The 19,062-nt window shown below is 50.1% G+C and overlaps 1 protein-coding gene across 2 annotated transcripts in view; it reads right to left on the bottom strand.

The window, feature by feature from the left end:
- NAT10 (N-acetyltransferase 10) overlaps window positions 1–19,062 on the bottom strand; it is a 40,243-nt gene that overhangs the window by 6,517 nt on the left and 14,664 nt on the right. For both annotated transcript variants that reach the window (XM_081240328.1, XM_081240329.1), the window contains exons 10-26: window positions 18,829–18,922; window positions 18,587–18,685; window positions 15,062–15,198; window positions 11,927–12,051; window positions 11,327–11,477; window positions 10,947–11,043; window positions 9,748–9,864; window positions 8,766–8,867; window positions 8,595–8,669; window positions 7,907–8,023; window positions 6,692–6,825; window positions 6,431–6,479; window positions 2,538–2,634; window positions 2,343–2,453; window positions 1,257–1,429; window positions 624–743; window positions 169–267 (exon numbers count right to left, since the gene is read on the bottom strand). In XM_081240328.1, the coding sequence (XP_081096454.1) occupies window positions 169–267; window positions 624–743; window positions 1,257–1,429; window positions 2,343–2,453; window positions 2,538–2,634; window positions 6,431–6,479; window positions 6,692–6,825; window positions 7,907–8,023; window positions 8,595–8,669; window positions 8,766–8,867; window positions 9,748–9,864; window positions 10,947–11,043; window positions 11,327–11,477; window positions 11,927–12,051; window positions 15,062–15,198; window positions 18,587–18,685; window positions 18,829–18,922 (1,897 nt within the window). The remainder of the gene's footprint in view (window positions 1–168; window positions 268–623; window positions 744–1,256; window positions 1,430–2,342; window positions 2,454–2,537; window positions 2,635–6,430; window positions 6,480–6,691; window positions 6,826–7,906; window positions 8,024–8,594; window positions 8,670–8,765; window positions 8,868–9,747; window positions 9,865–10,946; window positions 11,044–11,326; window positions 11,478–11,926; window positions 12,052–15,061; window positions 15,199–18,586; window positions 18,686–18,828; window positions 18,923–19,062) is intronic.

Raw genomic sequence — 19,062 nt, 5'->3', positions numbered from 1 at the left:
CAGCTGCCATACTGCCAGCTCGCACACGCGCTCAGCGGGGGGCCTCGTCAAGGGCCGGGTGGGCAAGCGAGGGGCAGGGAGACTCGGGGAGCGTGCCCCTCACACCCCCAGAACACTAGCACCGGGGACTCTCCTACAGGGGAGAGGGCGGATGTTCGGTGTTCGTACCAGGTCGTCACTCAGCGTCTTCATCGTGGGCTCCATAACCACGGCCTTCACTGCCACCATTTGCTCCTCGATGGCCTTCTCCTGCACCTCATTAAACAGCTACAAAAGACCAAGGCCAAGAAGCAGAAGGTGAAGGAGCAGCAGAGGCCCAGTCACTCGGTAGCAGGTCGTTCCACACGCGCCCTGCACGGTTTAGGAGAACACACGCTCACGGGGGGCACAGGGGATCCCCGACTAGAGATGTCACACTCCCGTCAGGGGTGCCTCTGGGAGAGAACGCAGAACGTCACAGATCCAGCTGAAGTTCCCCATACCTGTGTGTGTGCGTGTGTGTGCGTGTGTGAGAAAATCTGCAGCAAACACAGCCAAATGTTAACATTTCTGCATCCTGGGGCAGGGAGTGGGCTTGACACATTTTCAACACAGGCCAAAGCCCTGCCCTCAGCTGAGGTTACCTTCACAACCTTGCGGATGATCCGGTTGAAAAGTCCCATCAACTGGCCTGAGGGCAGCTCAATCTCCTTCTCCAGCTGGTCCACAGACTTGTGCTGTAGGCCAATCCCCAAGAGAAGAGCCTGGGGGACGGAGAATCTGTTGGAGTGGCTGCCAGGACAGGCTTTTGCCCATTAAAACGACACCAAGAACCAGAGTTACACTCTCTTGACCAAAACACTGACTGACACTATTGTGGAATCTTCCCATTCATCCTGTTACTGAAACCACCAGGAAAACTCCCTCCTCCTGAAATCTCCAAACTAACTTCTTATCCCGGCAAATAGCTGCTTTACGGCTACGTTACAAGTACAAGGTGCTCCTGGACCTCTGATGAAGCAGAGTAAGAATCAAGGCAACGTGGTGGGATGGAAGAACGTGGGTCCGGACTGCAGCACTTCTACTTACTTACTGTACTGCTGGGCACACAGCTCGGCTGGAGAGCCCAGGAGTCCCCACGTGTAAAAGCGGAGACCACTAACCCCCGCATCAGCACCACGAAGAATTAAATGCACAAAGTTATGTCAAAGCATCCGACCAACACCCAGCATATAAACTGCTCCACGAAACCAGCACACGAGCAGCAGGTAACCTACCGACTGGGCAGCAGACAGGGCCAGGTCCCCCAGCTGGTTCAGGAAATACATCCGGGAGATGGCCGGGATCATGTCCATGACAAGGTGATAGTCAACCATGTTCCGTGAATACATCTCCAGCCTCTTCAGGTCATAGGGGAGGAAGAGCGCTCCCAGCTCCTCCCGGCACAGGGCTGCACATGCGACAGAGCCAGACGAGTCAGGTGAGCCCAACGCCCTTGCAGGGTCTGACGAGATTCCCAGATGGCACTCACAACAACAGTCCCCAGGTGGCACCCAACAGCTGCTCCTCCACCGGGCCTTCAGCAGGAGCCGGGCAGGAGCCAGCTGAAAGTGCCTGCCCACCCTGGGCCGCCCTGACCCTCCTCCTGCAAAGGGGAGGCAGCCTGGTCCACGCAGGGAGGGGGACGGATGGTGTGTGACCCTTGCTCAGAGTTCCACGCCAACACATCAGACCAAGAAAGGCTCCCGTGCCCTGGGGTTAGAGGAATGCAACACTTTCCTCACTTCGTCACTTCTCCTCAGGACGCAGCTTCACAGAAAACAGGCATGCTCCACCCAGCTCGACAGATTTTTACACCAAAATATAATTGGCCCCAAAAAAGGGTATACATACACGTAACTAGCAAGAGGGAAAAAATACCCCACGGCTCTTAACACTAATGATCCCTTACACCTTTTTTTGTATTTTAAATATTCAAACAGAATCTACATGCCCAAAGCACTTCTATGTGTTGGCCACAGAAGGTGGACAGCATACTCTTATTACAATTTCATGAATGAGGAAACTGAGCCTCAGAATTGAGCTAGCTACCCTAGCTCATAGGATTTAGATCAGGTTCCATAACTGACCAGCTGTAGGCCTTACTTACACCTCTAAAGCCAAGTCCTACCCCCCAAGAAGGCACAGTGTGTGACAGCGGCCCTGAGGCGGAGCAGGGCCTGCTGAGCAGAGGCGGGTGGGGGAGACGCAGGCCTGGAACCAGTCCCTCCATTCCTAGTCCAGCCCTCTTCCTGGACCACATGCCCACCGCCTGTTCCACACAACCAAGCCCCACCAGCCCTCCGGCCGCCCCACCAGCTCACCCGGCTGCACGGGTTTCCCGATGTTCCTGTTCTGAAGGATGTTCAGGGCCAGGGAAGGAGAGAAGGTGCTGAACTGGTAGGACAGCAGGGCTAGGAATCGCCTTCGGAAATCTGCGGGGTTCAAGCACACAGTGTCAGAGGTCTGCAGGCCCCTGTGCCTGCGCCTGGCCACCCTCCACCTCCACTCCCACTCACCTTTCCAAAAGGCAGAGAGCCAGGCGCCCTGGTCGGCCTCATCCTCGTCCATCAACGTCTTTAGCATGATGCACGAGTGCTCTCCGGTCAGGTCGTTCTGGGAAACACAAATCCCTAACTGGCACCAAGATCCCCTTTTATGAAGGACCTGCCACTGCTGAAGGGCGAGCACGCCTACACGGGCCCTTGCTTCCTCCCCAGCAGGAGAGGTGGCCTCGCCTTCATTCTCACAGGGCCCACTGCCTACACGACCGCTTCCAGAGACCACTTTGCCCTGCAACTTCTAAGCAGGTGCCCCAGCAATGGCGCAAAGCTGCTCAGACCTTCGGAGCATGTCTTCTGCTGTGAGCCCCTTGCTCACATCAGGTCAGATTCTGAACCGAGAGGCATTATAGCTTAAACTCCACATGATCCAATCAACGTGTTTTGGGTGCTGGCAGCAAAAACTGCATGGCCAAAAACAAGCACGGCAAGAGTTCCCCTGCTGGCAACAGGTTTGCAAGTGCAGGACTCCTTTAGGTACTAAAGCAGTAACCACAGGTTTTAAAATTTCTACTACACAACAACCACAAAGCCCAACACCATAAAAATAGCTAATGGATTTCAACTGAAGGGCATTCAAGTAACAAAACGCCACCACCAAGTCACAAACAAGCAGTGCACAGTACAAGACCACAGGGACATACCGTGGTCTACGCTGAACTCACTGGTTGTGTGTTCCTTCCAGTCAACCACCAAACTTACATTCCAGCCTCGCCCAGGGTCACTGACAAGGACCCAGCCCCTCTACAGCTGCTCCTGCTCACGTGGAAGCAGCCACACACCCAGTGGTCCTCATCAGTCCAGCTTTGAACTCTCAGATGGGTGCCACCCTTGGATATTGACCTTGAGCTCTCCAAAACCAAACCTCCAACACTCCCTCAGCTGCTGGCCTCCCCTCTCTGGGAAAACAGAAGCAATCAGGAGAGCTTCTTCCTCCTCCCAGCACCAACTCCACCAGCTGACCAATACCTTCTGTGCCCACTCTTTGCTTCCCTCCTGTTGTGAGGGATGCGGTGGCCACCTCTCCCCCTGCACTCCAGGTCCTACCCTCCTGCCTCTTCCAGGCCTGTAGTCCTGCAATCAGCCCCCCTCACCTGCATCTGCATGATCTCTACAGGATCATACCCTGCAGCAAACAAACATGTTGTGGAACCTCCCGGCTGACAAACCCGCCCTGACTCCAATCTCCCCCCAGCTACCTTATTCCTCTGCTCCCTCTGCCTCGTGTAGGAATCGTGTATTCAGTCTGTTTCCTCACCTCCCATTCTCTCCGGTCAGGTTGATCCCGCCCCTCCACTGAAGCCGCCTTTATTCAGATCACCAGCGCCGACAAATTCAATGGTCAACTGTCCTAACCTTACTTGTTCTCTGACAGCCATGACTCCCCTTCCTGAAACGCTCGTTATTCTTGGATTCGGACACCACAGCCCCTGCCCTTCTCCTATAGATCGTGGCTACTCCTCAGCCTCCCTTGCTGTGTTTCCCGACTCATTCCTCTAAATGCTGCAGAGTCTAAGGACTCACCCTCTTTAGTCTCAGCCCCTACTTTCTACAGCTTTAAATACTTATTCACTGAACAAAAGTATTTACTGAACATGTACTATACATAGCAGATGCTATTAAGTTCTGGGGTTACAGCTGTGAAGAAAACAGCACCCCCGCCCCGCAACCAACCCCGCACCAAAAAAATCCTTGACCCCGAGAGTATATTCTCTTAAGAGTATGCTGATGACTCTCAAATCTGTCTCCAGCCCCGACCTCTGCCTTGATCTCCACACTCCTGTGGTCAACTGCCTATTCCATACTTCCACACTTGGCTGTCTAATAGGCATCACACACTTACTATGCCAAAAACAATTCCCATTTCCACCTCCAAATCTGGTCCTACCCCATTCAGTCTTATTTTTTTTTGGCTGTGTTGGGTCTTCGTTGCTGCGTGCGGGCTTTCTCTAGTTGCGGTGAGCGGGGGCCACTCTTTGTTGTGGTGCGCAGGCTTCTCATTGCGGTGGCGTCTCCTGCTGCGGAGCACGGGCTCTAGGCACACGGGCTCCAGTAGTTGTGGCTCGCGGGCGCTAGAGTGCAGGCTCAGTAGCTGTGGCACATGGGCTCTAGAGCGCAGGCTCAGCAGCTGTGGCGCACGGGCTTAGCTGCTCCGCAGCATGTGGGATCTTCCCGGACCAGGGCTCGATCCCGTGTCCCCTGCACTGGCAGGTGGGTTCTTAACTGCTGCGCCACCAAGGAAGCCCCCCATTGAGTCTTATCTCAGGAAACAGCACCTCCAACACCCAGTTTCTCGGCCAGTCTCTCCAGCCAAAAACCAAAGAACTACCCTTGATACTTCTGTTCACTTACCTTCCACACCCCCGTCCTTCAACTCTTCTCAGTTCACCTCCCAAACACCCCTGGCATCTGGCCCTTCTCTCCCCTCACCATGTCCTCCCCAGCCAAGCCGCTCATCTCCCTGCCTCTACTCATGGGCCACCGTCCATCGTCTACACAGCAGCCCCAGCACCTTCCCTCTAACCCCTCCCTCCACCTGAACGGGGAGGGTGCGCAGAGTCCCTGCCCAGACCCACCACCCTTTCCGAAATCAAGGTCCCTCCAGCCACACTGGCCTTTTGTTTCCTTCAAATCACCAACTTCCTTTCTGCCTCAGGTCCTCACATTTGCTGTGCCCCCTACTTGAATACGCTCACTTTTCTGCAGGCAGGACTGTCACGTGGCTGGTCCACTCTGATCACTCAGGTTGCAGTTTGAAAGGTCACCCCCTCAGAAGCCTGACCACTCATTACACTGTCACTATCTGAATACTTCTCGTTTGCTCACTTTTTCGCTGCCTATTTCTACTCATTAGAAAATAAGCGGGCTTCCCTGGTGATGCAGTGGATAAGAATCCACCTGCCAGCGCACGGGACACAGGTTCAAGCCCTGGTCACGGAAGATCCCACATGCCGCAGAGCAACTAAGCCCGTGGGCCACAACTACTGAACCTGCGCTCTAGAGCCTGCGAGCCACAACTACTGAAGCCCACACGCCTAGAGCCCGTGCTCCGCAACAAGAGAAGCCACCGCAATGAGAAGCCTGCGCACCGCAACAAAGACCCAACGCAGCCAAAAATAAATAAATTTAAAAAAAAGAAGCTTCACAGCTTGTCTTGCTCACTGCTTGACTCAGTGCACGCACTAAATAAATGTTTTTAAGGAACTGGCAGCCACTAACTCTCTCCTCTTCCATTTTATCCTCTATGGCTCTGTTGTCCACACAGGCGCATCCCTCCTTCAGATACCAGCTTATAGTATGCACTCCTCCCCTAAAACCACTTGTCTTCCTGTTTTTAAAAAATACAAATTCGAGGGGCCTCCCTGGTGGTGCAGTGGTTGAAAGTCCGCCTGCCGATGCAGGGGATACGGGTTCGTGCCCCGGTCCGGGAGGATCCCATATGCCGCGGAGCGGCTGGGCCCGTGAGCCGTGGCTGCTGAGCCTGTGCATGCAGAGCCTGTGCTCCGCAACGGGAGAGGCCACAACAGTGAGAGGCCCGCGTACCGCAAAAAAAAAAAAAAAAAAAAAAAAAAAAAAAAAAAAAACAAATTCGAGGAGGCCCCCAGTGACAGGATTCCAGAACGTGGTGAACAAGCCCACGTGCACTTCCGCCATCTCAGCGTGGAGCACAAAGCCACAAGAGTACACAGTGGGGAGAGTGACCGTGTGGCCCTCAGTAAGGGCAGCTGCTCCGGGGGCATTCAGAGCAGCCTCCTGGCAGCACAGGCACACCGCTCAGGGCACAGCGGGAGGCACCAGGGCTCTGCAAGGACACACCTGTAACCACCCTCCTCTGCCGACGCCTCACTCACCGGGGTCTGTCTCAGATAAACAGGGACAAAGCCAGCTCGTTTCCAAAACCTGCAAAGGATACAGAGAGCAGGTCACCACGTGTGCCTTCTGGGAGCGGCTGACACACAGAGCTGGGAAGGGCGGGGGGTGAGGGCAGTGATGCGGGGGCGTCAGGACAGCTGACACCACTGCAAGGGCAGACACGCAGCCCACAGGACTCTCATTCTCAGGACACCAAGGCCAAAGGGATGCTGCGGGAGGAAGGGCAGGCGAACGCTTACCTGAGGAGCCTGGGGGTCAAGCCGTAGCACACCCCCAGGTAGTCCAGGTGCTCGGCAGGCCTCTCGTTCAGTTTGAGAAGTAAGGGAGGCAGGTCCTTCCGGGGAGTGACGACCTCTTCCAGCAAGCTGACAGCCTGGAGGGTGCCAGAGGGGAGAGCACGTCCACCCAGCGGAGAGAGAGGAAGGTTAGTGACATTCCCAAGCACCCCTGGCCACACCAAGCTCTGGACGAACACAGCAAAAACCGGGACAGGTGTCTTGGTTTTTAAAATGTAAAATCACCACTAAGTCCAGTCATCATTCCTAAGGATACCAAACCCCTAGACAAGCACGGACTCACACTGCTCAAAACCCAGAATTCGGGGCTTCCCTGGTGGTGCAGTGGTTGAGAGTCCGCCTGCCGATGCAGGGGACGTGGGTTCGTGCCCCGGTCCGGAAAGATCCCACATGTCGTGGAGCGGCTGGGCCCGTGAGCCACGGCCGCTGAGCCTGCGCGTCCGGAGCCTGTGCTCCGCAACGGGAGAGGCCACAACAGTGAGAGGCCCGCGTACCGCAAAAAAAAACCAAAAAAACCCCCCAGAATTCAGGAAACAGCCACATGGTTTAGAAATGCCAAACGCATTTACAAGGAGACAGAGGTAAGGTTCTGAAGATGAGGGCTGAAGATGCAGGTCTGTCTCCGGATGGCTGTGTGTCTTGGGAAGTGACAAACCTCTGAGCCCGACCTTAAGTATAAGCCCCTTCCCACCTCCTGAACAGGCACACTGTGAAAAATCAAATGAACCCGTGTGAAAAGCTGTCCCAGCTCCTAGCGTTAAGCATTCTTACCCAGAAAGACAGAGCGTCCCTGAGTCTGGGTTCAGTACTAAGAGGAGGAGCCTGCACAGCGGCGGCTTTAAGCTGGCATGTGGATCGGCATCACCTGGGAGCTTCAGACAGATTACCGGGCCCCACCCAGAGCCTCGGATTCAGGAGGTCTGGGGCAGGGGTCAAGAGCTGACACTCTTAACAAGTCTCCAGGTGAGGCGGATGATGCTGATCCGAGGGCCTCAGTCTCAGTGTCAGCTGGAGAGAGAGAAGCTTCTCCAAAACCAGAGAGGAATTCTGCTGCTACTGCTCAGAGAGCCCAGACCACAGGACAGCTCTAGATGATACTCCTGAAGACCCAGAGGATGGCCCTCCCCGGAACCAGGAGCTCGGCCAGAAGACGCTTACCTCACTGCTGACAGTGTGAATTTCTTGTGAGGGCTCCAGGACCTTTTCCTCGAGACAAGGGAACCTGCCCTCATAGTACATCTGCAGCAGCTGCAGGGCTCGGCTGCCATAGCCCATCTGTAAGCAAACACGGAGGGAAACAGGCAAAGGGAAGAGAGATGTCCTCAGTGTCTACACCACTCGTACGCCCCTGTATTGCTTCTAGAAAGCCTTCACTCCAGGTCAAACTGCACTTCGCAAAGAGAACCAATGAAACCCCTCAACAAGGTCAAAGCAGAGACCCTTAAGACCTAGAGTGGCATGACCCTCACTCTCGCACTGTCCAGCCCTTCAAGAACGTGAGGATGGCTGAGCATGCTTTCTGGCCCACAGATCAGCGAGCTCGGAACTGATGACTACAGCTAACTCCTCGGTGAGGACTTCTAAGACGGGAGGTAACTACAGGAAGCAGATCTGGTTCACAAGTCCCCTGTCCTCACAAAGAGTGAGCACATACAATCATCCTGCCCACCCACCCCCAGCCCCGGGCAAACCGTCCACAGCAGAGGGGGACCTGGATCTGCTACTCCTTGACCAGCTTCCTATTTAAACAACCGCGTACACCTGCCCTAACGAGCGGCCAGCAACACGGCTGCAGCTAATTACAGCACACCAGGTTTAAATAACAGCACACACGAGGACACGTTACCGCTTGATAATCCGGGTGAACAGCAATGCGAACCACTCTTCCACCCGAAAGGCCGCCAAAGTCTGGGTCTTGGAACTGTGGGGGAGACACAAGCCGGTAACTAAGCAGCAAAAGACAGCCTCCAGCACTGCCAGCTTCACTCACTCAGACACACCAGGGAAAGCACGTCACCTGTTCCGACACTGTCCATGGAATCAGGTCCCCTGAAGCCTTCTTGCCTCGAGACAGGCTGTTCAAGATGGACTGGCGAGAAATCTCGCCCTCGAGGCACACCTGTTGGGGAAGCAGGACAGTGCAGACAGAAAGGCCGGCTCCAGGTTCAGAGCCCAGCCCCAGAACCTCACCAGCACTGTGCCCTTGCTCTGACTAGGCCGGCTGTTTCCACTCCAGAGCACGCTTAACCCTGTAACCAACCCATCCGTTTCCAAGAGAAGTTTCATTACTGTGTCCCCTGGGCATCCTGACACCGTCACTAAGAAGGCAGAATACTGACATCCTCCTGGCCCAGAGAGCAAAACCACACTAGAAGAGGGTCTCCACACGTGGTGTACATGTGAGCTCATCAATTAAGGCTCAGGATGCTCACACGGCTCTCATCACAACTGTGCAACGTCAGTGACTCCAGGGTCCAACAGGAGGATGGTTAAACACAGTACCGTACGTGCATGTCATGAAATACAATGCAGCCTTAAAAATTATGCAGATTATGAATATCTGACACATTAAAAAAAAAAAAAGATTACCAAATACTATGATCGCATGTTTATGAATAGGAAAAATGATAAAGAAATGCATAAATACAGGCTAGGCATTAAATACATCTTCCCAATCTGTGTCTTCTAATTTTACAAGTAGCATGTATTGCTTTAGTCATAAAGGAGGAAAACAAAGTTCTGTTTTAGGAGCTGCAAGTCGAAATATGAGTGGCCAGTTCTGATTTTCACCCATCCATGAACAGTGGGGCTTTGGGTTTCTGTCTGGGTGGTAGTTTCCTTTGATGCAGCCTAATCGCCTGCCTGGATACGTCCAGTCACTAGGCTTGAGACCAGGAATCAACAGCTTCCCCTTCTGCGCTGCGGTTACCGAGCCACTAATCCTTGATGCCTAAGTGGGTCCCAAAATCAATGCCACAAGGACACCTCAGCTTCTGTACCTGGATGACAGCAAGCACTTCAGGAAGGGCATTCTGGGTGGGGGGCACCGGAGGCAGGAGGCAGAAGAGATGGTGAGCAGGCGCATCAGAAAGCATCTGGAGATCGCTGGGAGAGTTCTGTGGGGCACCAACACGGTCAGTGAGAAGCACTCCTCATCCTGTCCTCACTCGACAGGCTACTCCACAGTCCTGACTGGAGAACTGCCTTCCCCAGAGCCAAGTGATGTGCTGAAACCTGTCAAAGCGCCTTTCCAGCATCATAGCCAGCCAGCCTGAGACCCTCCGTAAGGGCTTAAGTGGGACTTAAACCTCCAGTGTTTGCTGCCACCTCACCACGAGCGCTCGGGCTGCAGAGCCGGAGCAGAGACCTGCTTAGTTAGTGCTAAATACGTCACAGCTGGGAAGCGAACTTCTTCCTGATAAGAGGCTGCTCTTTCAAGAAAACCTCTCACCACTTCTAACACCAACCCTTCGGCTTTCCGTTTAAAGGGTGTTCATAAAAGAGCTACCTAGGGCTTCCCTGGTGGCGCAGTGGTTGAGAGTCCGCCTGCCGATGCAGGGGACACGGGTCTGTGCCCTGGTCCGGGAAGATCCCACATGCCGCGGAGCCGCTGGGCCCGTGAGCCATGGCCGTTGGGCCTGCGCATCCGGAGCCAGTGCTCCGCAGCGGGAGAGGCCACAGCAGTGAGAGGCCCGCGTACCGCAAAAAAAAAAAAAAAAAAGCTACCTAGACACTCAAAAAGTGTCCTTTCCAGTGTGCCTTTTTAAGACTTACAAATATTCCAAATTCTCATTCACTGCTCCTTAAAAACAGCCCGGGGTATAAGGCTGGTCTCAGGTCAAACAGCAGCCCCTGGATTACAACTGCTATGTCATCTCAGCCCATCCATTTAGCCAACAGGCAAGAAATATAAGTACCCCTTTTAAAATGGGCAAAACTTTCCACCCTCGCCAGCTACCACACATAGAGCTACATGCAGAAATCTCACACTCTGTATGCAAAGCTGGAGCCCACGACAAGCCTGAACAACAATGGGAAATGCAACCCCTCCAGCAGGATCCCTGGACCTTGCCAACATCAGGACGCTCAAGTCCCAGTGGAATGGTCACCTGAGCCACTGGGTAACAAAACATGCAAAAAGCACTGCCCAGGGCTGGAATTCACTGCTAAAGTTCACCCGGGAGATAGCTGCAGTTACCTTGTAATGAGAAGCCACGTAGAGGGCCATAAGCCGTTGGAGGAAAACCTCAGAGGCTTTGTGGTAGCAAAAGAGGGTATCTCTATTAACATAGTAGCTGGATCTGGAGTTAAGCAACCAAAGCAAATCAAAGAGAACCCAAAACAGGACACACTACTTCCAAGGGTCACCTGGATATGTGGGTTTCCCTCAACCTGGGAGGAGGAGCCCCTGGTTCCGAGCAGAAACATATCAGGGAGGAAAAGAAGGGAAATGAACAACATTCAACTCTCCCCTCTCCCTAGAGCAGCAGCCTATGAAGCAAAGGGCCAAAACCCTTTGTTCAACTCTTCCATTGCCCCCTCTCCCTTTCACAGGGCAAATGGAACCCAGGAGGATACAGCTCACAGGCTTCAGGCAAGGGGCAGCCAGAGATGATCCGAGTGATGTTGAGGCAATCCAGGCACAGCAGGTCGTTCAGCCACTTCTCTACTGCGTCCCCAGGGGCGTATCGGATCGACTCGTGCAGGGAAACCTCATGCAGGGTTCGTGCTGTTCCCCACAAAACACACACACACAGTGAGGAACAACTAGAAAATACTTTTTGTCCAGAAGAGCAAGGTAAATGTTCTACTTTATCTGTCACATGGCGCTCACAAAATATGGCTCAAGAATTTAAAGCGAGTGGTTTTAAATTGTTCTGGTGGATGTTCAACTTGCCTCGACACCAATCCCAAGGGGATCTCTCTAAGTCAATGCAACCAATGCCCTGAGATGGTGACAAACAGGAATCTAGCCACCAGAAGGCCCAGGTCAGCCTCCCATCTGGTCACTGGTTTGCTGTTCCTTAGAGAAAAGCAACTTCACCTCTTGGGGACTCAACCTCTCTGCCTGATGGTCAGACGGTGTTACCGCCCATGAGCTTATAAGGGGAAGGATCCCGCAGGAGGGTGTGAAGTGACTTGCTGTGCACACAGGCGCATTCAGAGCTCCAGGGGTACCTGATGCCAGTCTGGCGGTCGTTGTGGTCTTGTTCTCAGCGGTGGTGCTGACCTGGCACTGGGCACTCTGTTGACGGAGCTGCTGAATTAGCTTGAGGGACAGAGACCGGCCAGTGCCCTCGTAGCTAGGAGCAAAAGCAAAGGCAATCAGGCATGAGGTCCCAAATCAACTCTCTAGGAGGGGACAGAGAACGACTTTCCTGTTCCTGATGAAACACCAGACTTCTGTTCGCTGAGGACAACCCTGTCACCTCTGAACTTCCATGCCCAAAGGAGGCAGGGCTGCATGGTGGCTCACCTCGGAGCCATCTGGGCCTGGGCTCAAGTCCTGGCATGTCCATTTAGTACCTCTGGACAAAGAACTCAACCCCTTTTAGCCTCCTCCTCAAAAGGGGACTATTTCACACGTCCCACAGGACTGTACTGTGAACTAAAAAATAAGGACTGAGGGCTTCCCTGGTGGCGCAGTGGTTGGGAGTCCGCCTGCCGATGCAGGGGACATGGGTTCGTGCCCCAGTACGGGAAGATCCCACATGCCACGGAGCGGCTGGGCCCGTGAGCCATGGCCGCTGAGCCTGCACGTCCAGAGCCTGTGCTCCACAACGGGAGAGGCCACGACAGTGAAAGGCCCGCGCACCACCAAAAAAAAAAAAAAAAGGACTGAGAAGAAGATGTGAATAAAGCATTTAGCATAATGGAACTGGAACGCAGGTAAATGGCCAATTAATAAGAGCTGCTATTAGAAGTTCCATGCTTGAAAAAATGAACAGAGAGTATTTCCAGTTTGGAAAAATTAAGATTAAACAAATCCACCACCCAAGTAACTTTTCTCATTACTACTTTCATTTAAAAGATGACATAAAGAAGTAACAAAAAATTTGGGGAAAAGAAATCATCTATAATCTGATCACTGAACCAGCTCTTTTCAATTGTTATTTCCTCCTTGTCTTTGGTCACAAGCACACGTGACCACAGGGTGCAGACTGCTCAGTGGGTTTTTTTTAATTTTCAGTTTTACACTATTTCATAGCATTCATTATCATAAATGAGGATACTGTATAAATACTTCCTCTAACTCAAATACTACTTTTAAAGAATGATCAAAAAAATTAAATTTTGAAGTGCTTTTATTACTCCTGCCTGCCCCATATAACAAAGCATTCTCAAAGGAATTCCATTTACTTATTTAAAAAAAAAAAAAGAGTAAGCACAAGCAACAAAGCTAAAAAAAAATTGTGTTTCAAAGAACATTATCAAGAAAGTGGAATTTCTTGAGTGGGAGAAAGTTTTTGAGTGGGAGAAAATTTCTGTAAATCATGTATATGAGACTTGCATCTAGACCGTATAAGGAACCCTTCCATACAACTCAACAATAAGTAAGACAACTCAATTAGAAAAATAAGCAGAGGATCTGAAGAGATACTTCTCCAAAGAAGATAAATAATGGCCAATAAGCATATAAGATGCCCCACATCATCAGCCATCAGGGAAATGCAAATGAAGACCACATGAGGTACCATTTCATACTCATTAGGATGGCTACAATCAAAAAGACATATAAATGCTAGCAAGGATATGGAAAAACTGGAACCCTCAGACACTGCAATAGGAATGTAAAATGGTACAGCTGCTTAGGAAAACAATCTGGCAGTTCGCTAACAGTTAAACAGAAAGTTATCATTGGACCCACTAATTCCACTTCTAGGTTACACGCCCGACAGAACAGAAAACATGTCTGCACAAAAACCTGTACGTGAATGCTGACAGCAGCATTACTGCTACTGGCCAAAAGAGAGAAACAACCCAAATGACCATCAAAAAGATGAATGGAAAAACAAAATGTGCAAAACATACAATGGAATAGTATTCGGCCATAAGAAGGAATGAAGTACTGACATAAGCTACACGGATGAACCTTGAAAACATTATGGTCAGTGAAAGAAACCAGTCACAAAAGACCACATATTCTAAGATTCCACTTATATAAAGTGTCCAGAATAGGCAAATCCATAGATACAGAAAGTTGATTAGTGGTTGCCTAGAACTGGGGGGTAGGAAGGAATTGGAGGATGATAATGAAAGGATATGGGGTTTCTTTCTGGGGTAATGAAAATGTTTTAAGATTGACCGTGGTGATGGTTTCACAACTCTATGAATATACTAAAAATCACTGAATTATACACTTTAAATATATCTCAATAAAGCAGTTATCAAAAAAGAGTAAAACCCATTTTATTTAACTGTTTTCAGTATAAGCAAAGCAGTCAAATAATAAATCTATAATACAGAAGCATCTCTTCAAGATGTGACTTCCATATAGAAATCGTTTCAATATTGAAGATATGTATACACTGACCAGGAAAGATGTCCCAGTATACTCTTTTTTTTTTTCTTTTTTTTTTGGCCATGCTGCACGGCTTGTGGGATCTTAGTTCCCCAACCAAGGATCAAACCCAGGCCCCCAGAAGTGGAAGCTCGGAGTCCTGACCCCTGGACCGCCAGGGAATTCCCAGTATATTCTTTACATAAAAAAGCAAATTCAAAACATTATGAAAACTATGTTTATGTTCTTATTCAAAATGAAAAAGTTAAATAAATGCACAGAAAATGTACACCAAAATTCTAACAGAAGCTGTCTCTATGGTCAGATCACCGGTGATTTTTCTTTTTGCTTACCTTACCTTTCTAGCTTTTCTATAGCAAACAAGAACGAAATATTCCAAAATTTTAAAAAAGCTCTTGAGCCTGCTTTCTTATGATAACTATACAGTTACTTTAATACTATATTTTCACATAATCCTCAGAGATAAGACACTGGTATTGCCATCCATGTGCCCTTCAGAACGTCATCAGGCCTACGGACAGAAGGAGACACTCATCAGCTGGGTTATGAAGTTTTTCAGTCTGGTGCTGCCTGTTCTGGTGGGCCGTAGCGCAGACCAGAAGTGAGCTATAGTTTACTATGAAGGGGCCAGCTGCCAAGGAGAAGGCCGAGGAGAGAGTGCAGCAGAGCCCCAAAGACTCAGACTTCAGGAATCAGCCCTACCCACCCAGGCCCAGGTCACATTCGTTAAATGCTATCTAACTGGCAACAACCTACAATGGAAGCAACGGCTCCTGCCCGAGGTGCCTCACCCGTTGATGGTGGATGCCATGAACACAAGGTAGGGGCCCAGAAGGCTCTTCACCAGGGGGAGGGGGATGGCAGCAGCTTCATCGATCACAACGAGTTCAGCCTGGCCCAGTTTCACAGCATCTGCAGGATGTATATACTGCCAGAAAGAAAAATTTGTATTATTAGCTTGGCCACCTGATACCATGGCTGTGATCACTGGTGAGTCACCATAAAGGCCTCTCTTTACTCTCTCTCCCCTGTCCCATTTCTTCTTCTCTCGTTCCTCCTTCTCGCTTTTCCCTGGCAGGGCAAAGCTGGGATGGGCTTAGAGTCAGATGCCTGGGTCCAAACAGGTCGACCACTGACTGTGTGGCCCTGGGCAGGTCACTTCATCTCAGCACCTCAGATTCCTCTCCAGAAAATGGAGGAAATACCTGATGGTTGCCTGAGAAGAAAAATAGGTAAATCTGTAAAAATGCCCTACCTGGGACCTGGCTGAGTGATAGGTGGTGCCTCCCTTTCTCTCCTCTCTCCCTTCTCAGGCTTCTCCCCAGCCTCACTCTGGCCAGTGGGCCAGAGGCAAGCTTGGCCCCAGCAATGGCTAAAGGGGAGGATGTCAGGTTTCTGAAGCATCTCCTACACTCTGGGTACTGTGTGTCCTGCTTTGACACCATCAATATAAAGCCCAGGTCCCCCTGCACTGGTGGGGACACTTCTAAGACTTATAACCTTCTTAGTGCTCACACATCCTTATTTATATTATTAGCTGGGCCATCTAATGTCACAAACTTGCCATGAGCTTGGCACCCTTATGCGTATAAACAACCCTTTCAGTTCCTACAGGGGTTCCTGCTCTTTTTAAAGTTTGCAAAAGTCCATGAAGAGGTATTTTTACAGGAGAGGAAACCTGAATAGCCAACTACCATAAACAAAGGTACTCAGCCTCACTAGTAATCAGCGCAATGCTGAAGACAACAAGGAGACCCCACTTCACACGCAGACAGGCAAAACTTAAATAGCAGTAAAACACCCAGTGTTCCTGAGGACGTGGGGAAACAAAAACTCAAGAGAGTGCTGGGGTGAAGCTAAATATGTACAAACACTTTAAAGGAGAACTTGGCAAAATCCAAGAAAGATGGAAATCTATCCATACCCTAAGACCCAACAATTCCAATTCTAGAAACATATAAATAAACTGTAATGTGCTCATATAGTGCCTAAAAATGAATCAACCAGATCTACAAGCTTCAATCTGGACCAACTTGAAAACAAATGTTGAGTGAAAAAAAGGCAAGCTGAAAAAAGACAAGTATAGTATGTTACCATTTATGGTTACATAATTATGTAGTGAAATATAAACAAATGAATTGAAAGGAAACACACCAGGGACTTCCCTGGTGGCGCAGTGGTTAAGAATCCGCCTGCCAATGCAGGGGACACGGGTTCGAGCCCTCGTCTGGGAAGATCCCACATGCCGCGGAGCAACTAAACCCATGCGCCACAACTACTGAGCCTGCGCCCTAGAGGCTGCGAGCCACAACTACTGAAGCTCGCGTGCCTAGAGTCCGTGCTCCACCACAAGAGAAGCCACCGCAATGGGAAGCCCACTCGCCGCAACTAGAGAAAGCCTGCGTGCAGTGATGAAGACCCAGCCCAGCCAAAAATAAATAAATAAATTTATTTAAAAAGAGAAGAAAAAGAAAGGAAACACACCAATCTCAAGAGCACAGTATGGGGAGTGACGGAAGGGAATGGATGGGGAAGGGTACAAGAGGGACTTCAACCGTGTCTGTGAGGATTCAGATCTTTAAAACAAAAATATGAGTGGCTTTTTTTTTTTTTTTTTTTTTTTTGCGCGGTACGCGGGCCTCTCCCTGTTGTGGCCTCTCCCGTTGCGGAGCACAGGCTCCAGACGCGCAGGCTCAGCGGCCATGGCTCACGGGCCCAGCCGCTCCGGGGCATGTGGGATCTTCCCGTACTGGGGCACGAACCCGTGTCCCCTGCATCAGCAGGCGGACTCTCAACCACTGCGCCACCAGGGAAGCCCATGAGTGGCTTTTTAAACGTGAAACAAACACAGCAAACAGCAAAACATCAGCATTTCTTAAGCCTGAGTGCTGGGCACTTGAGTGTTATCTTATATTGGTCTCTGTGCTTTCCTGTAGTTTTCAAGTATTCCATTACAGGTGAGATTTTTTAACTGCTTTGCTGGAAGCTGATGAGTCGAAGGGGCAGAGACTCCACTCGTTTCCGACAGCAGATACATGTCCTCAGTAGGGCCCCACATCTTGGATCATTACAGAGAAAAACTAAACAAGCACCTCATAAAAGCAGCAGAAAGCAGGCCCCTGGAGAGGCACAGCCGACTTTAATTTAATATTCTTCTATATCGCAATTTCCAGCAAGAAAGAAAAGGTCTCAAAGGGACACAAATGTAGCCTCATAAAGTCAGGTCACCTCTTCTACACTTCAACTCCAGTCTGGAGACAAAAGGACTCTGGTAATACGAGAAGGTCTCTGATGACAGATCCAAGGAGCGGAGCGGCGAGGGCTGAGCCAGGCATTTCACGGAAAGGTTCTCCCTCTTTGGTTTGTGTGTTTTTCTTGAGTTTTAACAGATCTCTGGATTCTCACGGCCTGCAGCCTGCCCCTCACCCCGCCCTACGCCAACACTGGACTCTTCCCCTCAGCTGAGAGGACCAGGCCAAAGTAGGAAGAAACGCACAGAAAGAAGAGAGTCTAGAAAGAGACCCAGCAAGAAAAAAATTAAGGTCCTTGAGGGAAAAAGGCACAAACACTGAACCTTATTTATAACCTGGATCCGTGATAAAAGGCATACCTCCCTGACAGACATATACAAAGGCCTCGCAGGCACAGAGGTCAAGGGCGTGAAGTGCCAAATTGACGCCCACTTCCCCCCCCCCAACCCAACTCCAAAAGGGATCGATAACCTGCTCCATTAGGAGCCCACGGGCCTCCATCCCTTCTGCAAGCCTGTCATGATTTAACAAAGTTGTAGCCTTTGGACAAGTACAGACCATTCAGGCTTACAGAGGACTGGAGGTTCACAGAGCTTTCGGGGAAACACCGTTTGAAAAGGAAAATAGGCCACCGGCTAAACCACAAAGATTCAGAGTACAATTTACAAAGAAGTTTTCTTCTTTTAAATGGTGAGGTTATTTATTGTCCTCGCTACAGATGCATCATTTCAAAACCTGCTGTAACTAAGCAAAATTAGAAATGATGTCGGAAAAAATGATTTTCTTTCTCTTAGCTCATTAGCATACTTACAATGCTACTCACTCAATTTTCAAGGGACAAAACTACAACTTTCCCATCTGGCTACGTACATTTGGTAGTCTGCTTGAATGCTTTTCTTTAGAAGAGGCTGAAAATCTGGAACACGTTTACCGTAAAACAACAACGCTGTCTAAAAGATACACAATTACACAGCACATAAAACAACTATAAAAGGAGACTTCTTAGAGCATTTATATACAGCAGGACACTGGCCCCACGTGGCAGGGTTTTAGAACAAGCCTCACCTGAATGGTCTGCCTGTGTTCCCGGAATATGTTCACTCTGATCACGGCTTTGTTAAATTCAGGATTTAGAGACTGAATGATCTCATAATCCAGATGCTCCTAATAGGGAAAGAGCCAAACCAATGCCAAACGTCAGAAACAGGCTATAAAAACTAAATATTAAGGAAGTTTGCATTCTAAAGACTTCACCTGGATTTATACTCAGCATGGAATCAAAATAAGCTCTTATCCTAATTTCCTACCTGATACTGCAGAGCATCAAATCCTTTAAACACAAATTCAAACAGAGTGTGGAGGTTATCCGGGCTCGGAGAGGTAACAAAGATATTGGAGTACCTGTTGAACAAAAGGAGTATTTTTTTTTTAAAGTAATCAGGAAATCTAAGAAATGTTTAGAAAACTTCAAAAAAGAAAACATTTTTGTTTGCCCCTGTTACACAGGGGATAACCAGAGACAGTGGCAGAAAAAAAATCAG

Source organism: Mesoplodon bidens (assembly GCF_964165515.1).
Source record: "Mesoplodon bidens genome assembly, chromosome: 7".
Taxonomy (NCBI): Eukaryota; Metazoa; Chordata; class Mammalia; order Artiodactyla; family Ziphiidae; genus Mesoplodon; species Mesoplodon bidens.
The sequence above is the reverse complement of the archived record's forward strand: the minus strand, read 5'-3'. Positions and strand labels throughout refer to the sequence as shown.